The 13,179-nt window shown below is 40.4% G+C and overlaps 1 protein-coding gene across 1 annotated transcript in view; it reads left to right on the top strand.

Moving 5' to 3' along the window:
- ARAP2 (ArfGAP with RhoGAP domain, ankyrin repeat and PH domain 2) overlaps positions 1-13,179 on the top strand; it is a 494,936-nt gene that overhangs the window by 49,181 nt on the left and 432,576 nt on the right. Inside the window, exons 3-5 of the mRNA XM_075346952.1 lie at positions 3,823-3,890; positions 6,485-6,564; positions 9,925-9,995. Of these exons, the coding sequence (XP_075203067.1) occupies positions 3,823-3,890; positions 6,485-6,564; positions 9,925-9,995 (219 nt within the window). The remainder of the gene's footprint in view (positions 1-3,822; positions 3,891-6,484; positions 6,565-9,924; positions 9,996-13,179) is intronic.

Raw genomic sequence — 13,179 nt, 5'->3', positions numbered from 1 at the left:
CACCATAAACAGGAAACTTATGAAGACTGGGATTGCTGGAGCTAAAGCTGAAACTATTATCGGCACAAACATGAAGGAAACCGTGCTTTAAATAGGGCGGAGTAAAACTAAAAGGGAGCACAAAATAGTATTACCAGATATTAAAATAAAAGTTTACTGTACACTCAACGTGGTTGTGAAAGTCACAACCAACACAAACAGCACACAGATAATAGGCGGCTGCCGCAGCCTCACGTGTGGATATCTTCAATGCTGGAAAGTAGAAGGGGTTAACGCCACACTGTTACCAAAGGATGATAAGAAAAATTGTTGATTTAATGAAAGAATATTTTATTCCATAGGTCTATGCATTTCAAAGTGTTCTTCAGGACCACAAAAATCAGAAAAAAGAGTGTTTGTTTATTTTTGTGGTCCTGAAGAAGAGGTCCTCACCTCGAAACGCGTAGATCTATGGAATAAAATTTTTCATGAAATCAACAATTTTTTTTATCATCCTTTGGTGATAGTGTGGCGTCAACCTCTTCTACTCTCCAGCATTGAAGTTAAATAGGGAGGAGGCAGCTGGATGAGGCATTTAGCAACCTGAGCACTTAATTCCTGCAGACTGGTGATCAGAACCTAACTCCTGCCAAGCTGAATACTAGTGAACCTAAACCAGCCGACGCCTGGCTGTGGCTAAACAATACAGAAGCCTTAGGTTGCTTACCATATTCTGTGGTGTAAACAGAGTCCGACAACGTCGTGCCAGTAGGTGTGTGCAAAGCTGAACATCACATAACAGCAGATAAGTATTCCGTGTCTGCAGGACATGGAGTACTGTGAGCCTCGTCCTAACTGCTGGCATGTATTGCTCTTTTTTTAATTAGCCTGTCATGATGTCTTGTGTGTCTAAGGATAATGCAAATAATGTAATGTGGGAATTGTAATGTACTGTGTAATATACAGTGAAACTCTATTCGTGGTTACCAGACTGTAGGGTAGGAAACAATTAAGAGTTGGGACTAGCCCTAAATGGGAAGGCTTAGCTTATAGGAATGGTGGCTCAGTGGTTAGCACTGCAGTCCAAAGCTGGAGTCCTGAGTTCAAATCCCACCAAGGAAAACATTTGCAAGGAGTTTTTGTTTTCTCCATGTTTGCGTGGGTTTCCTCTGGATTCTCTGGTTTCCACATGCCAAAGATATACTGATAGGGAGTTTAGATTGGGAGCCCCAATGGGGACAGTATTGCTGATGTATGTAAAGTGGTATGGAATTGATGACACTATATTCAATTGGGTGAAATAGTGTTTGCCCCTTCCTGATTTCTTAATCTTTTGCATGTTTGTTGCACTTACTTTTTTCTGATTACCAAGCAAATTTAAATATTAGACAAAGATTAACAAAAGTGAACACAAAATGCAGTTTACAAATGAAGGTCTTTATTATTAAGAGAAAAATAAATCCAAACCTACAGGGTCCTGTATGAAAAAGTGATTGCCCCCTAAACCTAATAACTTGTTGGGCCACCCCTAAGCAGCAACAACTGCAATCAAGTGTTTGCGATAACTGTCAATGAGTCTTTTACAACGCTCTTTAGGAATTTTGGCCCACCCATCTTTGTAGAATGGTTATTATCTGGCCATATTGGGAGGCTTCTGAGCATGAACCACCTTTTTTAAGGCCATGCCACAGCATCTTAGTTGATTAAGGTCAGTACTTTGACTAATCTACTTCAAAGTCTCTTAAATTTGTTTTTCTTAAGATATTCAAAGGTGGACTTGCTGGTGTGTTTGTGTTTGGTAGACAGCAGATTTCATGGTATCCTTTACTACAGCAAGTCTTCCAGGTCCTGAAGCAGCAAAACTGTCCCATATTATCCCACTACCACTACCATGTTTTACTGTTGGTATGATGTTCCTTTTCTGAAATACTTTGTTACTTCTACGCCAGATTTAATGGGACATACACTTTCCAAAAAGTTCAACTTTTGTCTTGTCAGTCCACAGAGTATTCTCCCAAAATTCTTGGGACTCATTAAGATGATTTTTGGCAAAACTGATAAGCCTTTATGTTCTTTTTGCTCACCAGTAGTTTTTGTCTTGGAACTCATCTATGCAGGCCACTTTTGCCTAGTCTCTTTCTAACGGTGGAGTCATAAACACTGACCTTAACTTAGGCAAGTGAGGCTTGTAGTTTTTTGGATGTGGTTGTCAGGTCTTTTATAACCTCTTTCATAAGTTGTCATTGCACTCTTGGGGTACGTTTGGTTGGCCGGCCACTTCTGGGAAGGTTCACCACTGTTCCAAGTTTTCACCAATTGTAAATAATGGCTCTCACTGTGGTTTACTGGAGTCCCAAAGCTTAAGAAATGGCTTTATAACCTTTTCCAGACTACTAGATCTCAATTTCTTTGTTTCTCAATTGCTCCTTTGTCAGGCAGGTCCTATTTAAATGATTTCCTGATAGAGAACAGGTATATCAGTAATCAGCCCTGGGTGTGGCTAGGGAAATGAATGTGATAAACCACAGGTAATTGCTCCCCCTCCAAAAAATTTTTTTTTTTTTTTTTACACACAAGCCTACAGGTTTGGATTTCTTTTTGCCTTAATACAGACCTTCATTTATAAACTGCATTTTGTATTTACTTGCGTTATATTTGTCTAATATTTAAATATGTTTGGTGATCTGAAATTGCTGTTTGACAAACATGCAAAAGAATAAGAAATCTGGAAGGGGTCAGTCAAACACTTTCACAGCACTGTAAGTGAATAATTATTATTACATGGAAAGTGATGGTTCCCTCTTAGAACATTAGTTAGAATCCAGTGGGTGACAATCAGACCTATAGTCTGTATATCAACCAGGCAGCATGTGGGTCATAGTGGGTGACTTGTGTTAAGGGAATGAGAAAGGAGGCTGAATTTAAGATGGCGTGTCCTGAAGAATCTACTGAGACACAGAATGTGGGACCGCGTTATGACAAGAGACTGACCTTTCAACAGTGTAGCCCTAAGGCATAAGGGTCTGAAGGCCAGAACTCTAGAAGCCAAGTTCCATGTACCATACAGCTGAAAGTACTAGGTCGAGACAGACTATTGCGTGAGATAAGTTGACTTTCCCAGTCTCCATAAGCGTCTTATAGTTCAAGGCTTGACACTGGTTATTTTGGGAAAATCTCCTTACCTCCTCCTCAGACATGGAGCCACGGAAGGGCAAATGACTGTCACAGGCTGGACTGTATTGCTAGGCTGGGTTGTGTTGCAATGACAGGAACAATCCAGATGGAACTGAAAGTGTGTGTAAACATACTCAGCATTGCTCAAATCTGCTGTAAGTGATGTGCCTGCTATCTTATGTATAAAGTTGTTGAGGAACTATTTAGTAAAGATTTGTCCTTTCAACCAAACTGATGGTCTCCCTGTTGAAATGAGTCTTCATCTGTTACTGGCTGGCCATCATCAATGTGCAGCCTGCATGGGTCCACATAACACAAGTGCACATACCCAACAAGTACCATATCTTTCATATAGCATGCCGGGGCATTAGGAAACACAACCTCTCCCATGAAAAACCGCCTTCGCATCACTCTTCATGTGCATCATTTTGCAACAGTGACAGACTGGCTAATCAAAGAAAGCACCGGTGATGCTGATGGGTAAGATACCATTTTCTGGGCTCTCGTCATAGATCCTGCGGATTGATTTGCTCATCTTTAATAGACTGTTAATGTCATGCTTGTCCTTGCTTGTTTTATATAAATTCCATTTTAAAGCTACCTCCGTCCTCTGAAAGTAAAACCTAGTGTTAAACTGTATTTTAGTGATACATTTTATTCCTTTTTAAGCAATCGAAAAGGAACTAGAAAAAAAGACCCATATACTGGAGAAAAACCTACCCAAAATTTACAAAATGGTGAGTTACTAAGTTACTATTCTATAATAGATATGGTACGTTTTAAGTTGACGCAAATGCTACGATGCAGAAAGATATTTTGATGCAGAAAACTAGAATTTTATAACTAAATTGACAACTAGTTATTTTACTTTTCTCCATTTGAGATACTTTTCTGCATAACTAATTCGTGGTGGGTTAAAATATGAGCAATTCACTTAAAAGGACAAAAGAAATCACAGATCAAGGAAAAATAAAGAAAAAAGGGAAAAGCAGGTACATTGTACTTACTGTCTCCCACGCACCTATAACTACTTCAAAGGCAGCTCATACTACTTCCGGGGCTAGTCATTACCACTCGTACATATTAACTGCTTATCCCACCCACCGGCAGTTCAGGTGTCTCTAGTTTCAGTCAGACAGTGCTCCCACCCTGTGACAGCGTGTCTGACTGCTTGCAATCACAGGCACAGTGTGTCCCTATTGTGATGTTAATATAAATAAATAAATAAATTGACATAGGGTCCCCCTATATTATGACAACCAGATAAAGCATATGGCTACAGGCTGCAGTCCTCAGCCATGTGCTTATCTTTAGTATTTATCAAAATAAGAGGCTATCTTAATTATTTCACTAAATAATTTTAAAAATCGGCTTACGGTCCCCCATGCCCAGGATTAGATGTGTCAATCTCTAAACTTTACATGGCTCATCTTGGTTGCCCTGGTGAGGTGGCAATTGAGGTAACATGGGGTTAATGACAGCTTACAGCTGCCACTAAGCCCTAGAATTGTAACGGGAGGCATCTATGAAATCCCCCATCATTATTATTCTGTAAGTGAAAAGAAATAAAACACAAAATACAGAAAAAATCCTTTATTTGAAATAAAATACAAAACAACCACACTCTTTCTCCCTTTAACAATCCCAAAAACACCCAGTTCCAATGTAATCCTTATGAGATAACACAAAATTCCATCTCTGCTAAGAACAGACACAGAACATGACTGCATGCTGTGGGCTTCAGGCAGAGACTGAGCTGCAGTCATCACTCAGTTTATTTGCAGTCACAGCTGGAGGTTTCCATGGTACCCTAGCTTTGACTGCAGGTAAACTGGCCTCAAGTGACCTCATTAAAGTCAGTGACCTCACCTCAGGTAAGGTTACTGAGTTCAGACCTGCATCTCCTGACAGAAAATCATAGTTTTTGGCAAAGAGATGCAGATTTGGTGTTGACATTTATAGACCATATTCCTGCACCAAATCTGCATTTTCTGGAAAACAAGTGCATCAAAACCAGATGAAGTTTTGATGCGATAGTGATGAGAGTTTTTGCCAGGAGATGCTGATTTGGTGCAAGAATATGATGCGCCGACAGTCACAGCACTACAGCATTTCTCCTGATCAGAGCGATTCGACTGTATAATGGGAGAAGTGAACAGACTGTACAGGAATAAAGTCCCCTATAAGGACTAGGAAAATCATTAAAACATGTTTAAAAAAAAAATAAATAAAAGCGAGGAAAGAAAAGTCCCCCTTAGAAGTTCAAATCACCCCTTTTGGCCCCATTGAAAATAAAACAATAATAATAATCATAAAAATAAACGTTTGGTATAGCCACATTCAGAAATGAGCGATCTATCACAATATGAAATTAATTTATATGATCGGTAAATGGCACAGTGTAACAAAAAAATCCCAGAATTACATTTTTTTTTGGTCGCCGCAACATCGCATTAAAATGAAATTCTAGGCGATCAAATCATCGCATCTATCCAAAAATGGTATGATTTTAAAAATGTTGACTCAAGACACAAAAAATAAGCAATCGTTGACCCCAGATCCCGAAAAAATGAGAACAGTGCGGGTTTCTAAAAATGGCGACAAAAGAGCTTTTTTTTTTTTTTCTTTTTTTCTTTTTTTTTTTTTACAAACTTCAGAATTTTTTTCACTCCTTAGATATATGTAAAACTATACATGTTTAATATCTACGAACGGCAGCTTAACCAAATAGTGAACATGGTAAATAAAAAAAAAGAAAACAAAACAAAAACTTTTGTGGAATTGCACTTAAAAAATAAGAAATTAACTTTATTCCTGTCGGCAGTGTTCGGTTCTCAGTAATCGGGGCAGCAGCGGCATAGATTCAGCCATATAGTGAGAGATGGCTGTAACCACATCCCCCACACCGACTAACATGCAACTGCATTGGGTCCAGCTGTCAGTGCATGGGACAGGTTGTAGCTGCTAATCTCAATACACAGAGCGGAGACTGAACCTGCGCCAGCGCCTTTCTGATGACTGAAACCTGAACGCTGCCTGGAAGATTAGAGTTTTTTACCTTTTTATAAAGTTGATATACTAATTTAAATATTCTCTACAATAAGAGGCAAAACTGTTAACAAACCTCAACCAGAAGATAGAAATAGTTGAGATTATGAATACAAGTTTCCTTAATGAGAAAGAAGAGAAGAGGTTCCCGGTAGGGTTAACATTGGTTTCACCATCATAAAAGATATTGGGAATTATTATGCTATTCTTGTTTAGTCTGTAAATATTCAGCGACATTAAATGTACCATGAGCGTGACTGTTTATTTCACTTAATTAATGCAGAACAATCTGGGGAAGGATACGTTCCTCCGATCTCACCATACGAAGAGACATTCTTTTTCAGACATTCAGAGAACACAAAGGTATGTGAAATCGTATACGTCAATGCAAATGAGCTACAATAATAGAATCCTTGCAAACAATACATTTCTGCTGTATAAAATGTAATTACAAACTAATGTATGTAATTAAAATTGCTACAGATTGGAGGCAAAATCTAGGAAAAATAGGAAAACAAAATAATTCTATTAAAAAGGAAATTACATGATAAAAATAAATCATTTTATTTTTAAAGTTTATTGTTTAAAGTGAAAGTATGGGAAAATACTTATACAATAAAAAAACTAAGATCCCATTTTCCTAGTCCACAGATTTCAATGTTTTGGGGGTTTTTTTGCCTCTTTTCTTGATATCCTGACAACTAAGTAACCTTCAGGTTCTTTTCAGGAGCACCCATGTCCTATGGCTAAATACTTTCTTTGCCACATCTCATAATATATTGTAAATATAGTTGATATACAACCCTGATTCCAAGAAAGTAGAGATGCTGTGCAAAATGTAAAGAAGACAAAAAGCACGATTTGGAAATCTATCCTTTGTAGCCATATTTTATTCACAACAGCACATAGAACACAGATCATAAGGTGAACACTGAAAACGTTTCTATTTCATACGAAAAACGAATTTAAAAATTGATGGTAGCAACACACAGAGCCGGAGTCAAAACCAAGCGCACCTGGGCAAGTGCCGGGGCCCTGGACAGTCCGGAAGACCCACATACTGTTGGTAGATCTCCTCCTTTTCTGAGGCTCCCCGACAGATTCCAGAGTATTGCAGTACTTGGGCTGACTACTTCACTGTGTTTTTTTTGCCGGCCCTTTAGGGCTCGTGCGCATGTACATGCTGAAAATTCTTAAATACAATAATTTGCCCATAGTTAATGCGCCGAGTGGATAACAAAATAGTATCCCTCGAGAACAATAGATCGGCATGGCCCCACAGCCATTAAGCAGTTATTGTGCTACTTGTTTCTGGTTCTCACCCTGACATGTCTCATATGCTTTTCTGAGAGGGCACATGTTTCTTTATATGCCTGATCACAGGCACATACACACTTTTGCATATACATTTCTGTATATGTGCCCTCTTAGATCGAGCCGTTGCATTTGCAGCGTAGATGCATGCAATACGCACACGTGCGCACATGCCCTTACAGCTGCCGAGCACACGCTCGTGGCATTTAAGGCTGAACGCTGCATGCACATGCATTGCAGACTGAGTTTCATCTATGGGTGGAGCTAGCACATGATACACTGCCTCCCTACAGATGAAGAGCGGACCCGCAGAATCCCCCAGGTCTGCCTTTTATGTGCTCCTAGCAGCCCCAGGATAGTATATGCACCCCGACTGGCCTTAGTATTGTGTATGCACTCCCCACTTGCCCCAGTATTATGTATACCCTCTCTGATTATAGTATTATGTATGCCCCTCACTGGCCCAAGTTTTGTGTACGCCTTAATGCTTAGTTTAATACTATACCCCCTTCACCACCTTGGACTTACCAGTAAATCCATGGTCGTGTCTGTCCTCTTAATACAGGCTCATATCTTTCCCTGCACATGTCAGCTGATCTGATCAGCCAACATGTTCAGTTAACAGGCGCGGGTGGATCATAGATCCACTCACATCTTTTAACCAGTAGAATCCCACTGTCAAAAATTAACAGGATTTAACTGGTTAAAAGGTGCCGGTGCATCTCCAATACACCTGCACCTATTAGCTGCCCATATTGTCTGATCAGATCAGCTGACATGTGCGGGGAAGGATGTGAGCTCTCTTTAATTCGTGCCAGTTGAGTGCGTCATTCCCCGCCGGGCACTGATGGGTTGTAATGACATCTAGAGGTCATCTGATGACACCTAGCACATTCATTACGCAGTTTCTGTGAATGTTGGCTTACCTCTGGCATTTAGAGGAGAGCAGCATTTCTACTGTTCAGAGCAGTGCTGAAGCTGTACAACAGAAGCTATCAGTGTATGAGCTTCAAGTCCAGTAAGAAGATTAGTAAAATCAATAAAAAGTATAAAAATAAAGGTTTTTTTAAATATGAAAAAATATAAAGAAACATCAAAGTTCAAATCACCTCCTTTTGCTTCATTGTAAATAAAACCATAACCTATTGGTAGATCTATCAAAATCTATAATAAATTAATCTGATCAGTAAAGGGAGTGACAAGAAAAAAAAATGAAACCGCCAGAATTACTTTTTTTTTTTGGTCATCGAAATATTGTAATAAAATACAATAAGAGATGATCAAAATATCTCATCTACCCAAAAATTAAAAATGTTAGCTTAGTACAGGAAAAAATAGGCAATCACACAGCACCAGATCCCGCAAAATGAGAATGTTATGGTTCTTGGAAAATGACGGAAAAAAGTAATTTTGCTTTTTGACGTTTCAGAATTTATTTACACCACCTAAATACAAGTTATACTGTAAATCTATGATATTTACAATCATATTGCCAGGTCAGTTTCATCATATATTGAACAAGGTACATTAAAAATCCAAAAATTATTAGTGCAATTACACTTTTTTGGAAAAAAAAATTCATATTCCAGTACAATATGAGGCACAGTAAATGGTGTCATTCAAGAATACAACCTGTCCCGCAAAGAACAAGCCCTCATATTTCTATATTAACAGAAAAATAAAAAAATGTTTTGGCTCTGGGAAGAAAGGGAGGAAAAAACAAAAGCACAAAGACGGAAAATTGCCGTGTGGTAAAAATACTAATTTCCCAGTACAATATATGGCAAAATGAATGGTGTCATTCAAAAGTACAACTTGTCCCACAAAAAATCAAGCTCTCATATTGCTATATTGACAGAAACATAAAGTTATGGCACTTGGAATAAAGGGTAGAAACAACTAAAACACAAAAATGGAAAATCGCCGTGTGGTGAAAAAACCAATTTCCAGTACAATATGTGGGAGAACGAATAGTGTCATTTCAAAAGTACATCTTGTCCCAGAAAAAACAAGCTCTGATATGGCTATATTGAAAAACTTAAGGTGCTGGATGTCGAAGAGATTAAAGCATTACTTATACATAGGAAAAATTAACGAAGGACAAAAATCCTTTTGATTAATATTGATTTTTCAAGCATATTAAAGAGTTTTTCTACTTTGGACAGCCATTTTTAAAATTTGCAGAACTCACTAATGTCCTGTCATGTTGTAGAGATGCAGACTTTCAGCTTTTTTCTCTGCAGTATTTCTATATCATCTTTGTAATAAATGAATATGCTTGATTTTGTGGATGGGAATTGGCAGCAAATATCAATCATATTAATTTTATTTCTTGGCTTTATGAGCAATAAAGAACAAAATAAACCTAAGTAATGTATAATTATAATGTTTAAATATAATGTTTTCAAGGAATCCCCCGGTGATGCCTATTCATTTTCTAGTACGAGTGACCTCAGTGAAGGAATAGAATTGAACACAAGGTAAAAACAAAGTTTCTGATTGATAACCTAAAATAAAACGGCTTTGGTTTTGTTACCATTCCATCTTCCTTATTTTTGATTTATTGTTCAGTAAAATATATTGGCTGTCACAATAAGCCTTATGAGATTTACACAACTATTACCATGTTCAATGATCATTCTCTACTGTATTGTTAAACAGACTAATATAATTTATTAAAGGTATAATAAAGGTACTGTCACACTAAGTGACGCTCCAGCGATCCCACCAGCAACCTGACCTGGCAGGGATCGCTGGAGCATCGCTACACGGGTTGCTGGTGAGCTGTCACACAGGCAGATCTCCCCAGCAACCAGTGACCAGCCCCCAGCCAGCAGTGACGCGTGGAAGCAATGCTGCGCTTGGTAACTAAGGTAAATATCAGGTAACCAACCCGATATTTACCTTGGTTACCAGCGCACACCGCTTAGCGCTGGCTCCCTGCACTCCTAGCCAGAGTACACATCGGGTTAATTACCCGATCTGCACTCCAGCTACGCGTGCAGGAAGCAGGGAGCCGGCACTGGCAGCGTGAGAGCGGCGGACGTTGGTAACGAAGGTAAATATCGGGTAACCAAGGAAAGGGCTACTTGGTTACCCGATATTTACATTGGTTACCAGCATCCACAGAAGCCGGCTCCCTGCACATTCAGTTGTTGCTGTCTCGCTGTCACACACAGCGATGTGTGCTTCACAGCGGGAGAGCAACAACTAAAAAATGGTCCAGGACATTCAGCAACAACCAGCGACCTCACAGCAGGGGCCAGGTTGTTGCTGGATGTCACACACCGCAACATCGCTAGCAACATCGCTGTTACGTCACAAAAGTCGTGCCTCAGAAGCGATGTTGCTATCGATGTTGCTTAGTAAGACGTGGCCTTAAGGAAAAAATATAGCACTACCAAGTATAGATGACGGGAGAGGGTCCCAATCCTTAGAATATTTAATGAAAAAATCTGGTGAAGTATTTGGTGTCTCCCCCTTATGACATTTTTGCATTATCAGACAGCACTGTATGTATTTCCTAAAACATCACTTAACCAATAACTCTGTGTAAGGCCTGTTTCACACATCAGTGAAAAACAGACGTTTTTCACTGACATGTTAAAAATGCATATGTTCCTCCGTGTTCCATGATTCACGGCACATGTGGGTTGTCTATGTGCAATCCGTCATCCGTGACTGCACGTGGAGATAAACTCACCTGTCCCGTTCCTGCTGTCCGTGGTGCTGAACTCTTCAGCTCTGCTGCATCTGGCCGCTGTGTCTCTCCCCTCTGCAGCTACTTCCGGGTCAGCTCTGGCTGCATAACTGAATATGCATGACAGTAATGAGCCAGCCAGGAAGAAGCAGCGAGCAGCTGCCGAACACCACATCGCTGGAGAAGGTGAGTTTAAAAAGCTTTTTATTTTCAATGTCTCTGTGTTTTTCTGGTACATGTTTCACGGATCACACAATAGTGTGGTCCATGGGATATCAGTGATGCTACAAAACAACGTACACGTGTCTGTGTGGCGCACACGAACATGCATGTATGCTGCACGGAGACACGGTCAGTGAAAAATCACTGATGTGTGCGCACTCCCATTGATTATAATGGGGCTGCATATGTCCTTGTTTCTGGTATGTATAAAAACTGTAACATACATACCAGAACCACTGATGTGTGAAACAAGCCTAAAGGGGGCTTTACACACTGCGACATCGCTAATGCGGAGTCGTTGGGGGTCACGGAATTTGTGACGCACATCCGGCCGCATTAGCGATGCCGTTGCGTGTGACACCGATAAGCAATTTTGCATCGTTGCAAAAACGTGCAAAATCGCTAATCGGCGACATGGGGGTCCATTCTTAAAAATCATTACTGCAGCAGTAACGAAGTTGTTCCTCGTTCCTGCGGCAGCACACATCGCTGCGTGTGACGCCGCAGGAACGAGGAAGCTCTCCTTACCTGCCTCCCGGCTGCTATACAGAAGGAAGGAGGTGGGCGGGATGTTACGTCCCGCTCATCTCCGCCCCTCCGCTGCTATTGGGCGGCGGTTCAGTGACGCTTCAGTGACGTCGCTGTGACGCCGCACGGACCGCCCCCTTAGAAAGGAGGCGGTTCGCCGGTCACAGCGACGTCGCCGGACAGGTAAGTATGTGTGACGGCTCTGGGCGATGTTGTGCGGCACGGGCAGCGATTTGCCAGTGTCCCGCAACAGATGGGGGCGGGTACCCACACTAGCGATATCGGGACCGATATCGCAGTGTGTAAAGTAGCCTTAAGTTTGATAAGGTGTATATATAATGCAGCCACTGGTATGGTATATATATTAGAAAGACCAGAAATTACAGCAATAATACCTAAAATATAACTTTTAATAATTCCTCTAAAAATAGGGAAGGGTTCACCTTGCCTATGCATAAAATTCAGAATATTGCGAGATCCTCTACAGAACCTGGGGAACTGGCAAATCCTATAACCACACAAAAACACCTACAGTATGATTGGTGTTGGCATAAATAAGCACATTTAACCGAAATGGTCAAGATGATTTGTACAAGCATTCACCTAGATCCCATTGACATTTTTTGATAATGGCGCTATATCACCATAGTGACTAAACACCCACAGGTATGTGAATAGGATGCTGCACAATCGGTTAAACAATTCAACATTAACCAGGGATTCAAAAATACCAAGTTGTTAACCTGGTTATGTCTGATAGGGAACAATCTCACCCAATTGCTGGTGTCTTGTCTCCCAAAAATGGTCAGTAAGTCCTCATATTCGGCGTATCCACAGCAGACCTTCACCAAACAGGTCCTGGACCCCTTATGAACGGACTAACTGTCCTCTCCCAGAATCTCCTTCTCCCTTCTCCCTTCTCCCAACTTGGGAGAAGGGAGAAGAAGATTCTGGGAGAGGACAGTTAGTCCGTTCATAAGGGGTCCAGGACCTGTTTGGTGAAGGTCTGCTGTGGATACACCGAATATGAGGACTTACTGACCATTTTTGGGAGACAAGACACCAGCAATTGGGTGAGATTGTTCCCTATCAGACATAACCAGGTTAACATCTTGGTATTTTTGAATCCCTGGTTAATGTTGAATTGTTTAACCGATTGTGCAGCATCCTATTCACATACCTGTGGGTGTTTAGTCACTATGGTGATATAGCGC

This window comes from Anomaloglossus baeobatrachus, chromosome 1 (assembly GCF_048569485.1).
Source record: "Anomaloglossus baeobatrachus isolate aAnoBae1 chromosome 1, aAnoBae1.hap1, whole genome shotgun sequence".
NCBI classification, from domain to species: Eukaryota; Metazoa; Chordata; class Amphibia; order Anura; family Aromobatidae; genus Anomaloglossus; species Anomaloglossus baeobatrachus.
Note: the sequence above shows the minus strand (reverse complement) of the source record. Positions and strands in the feature narration are given on the sequence as shown.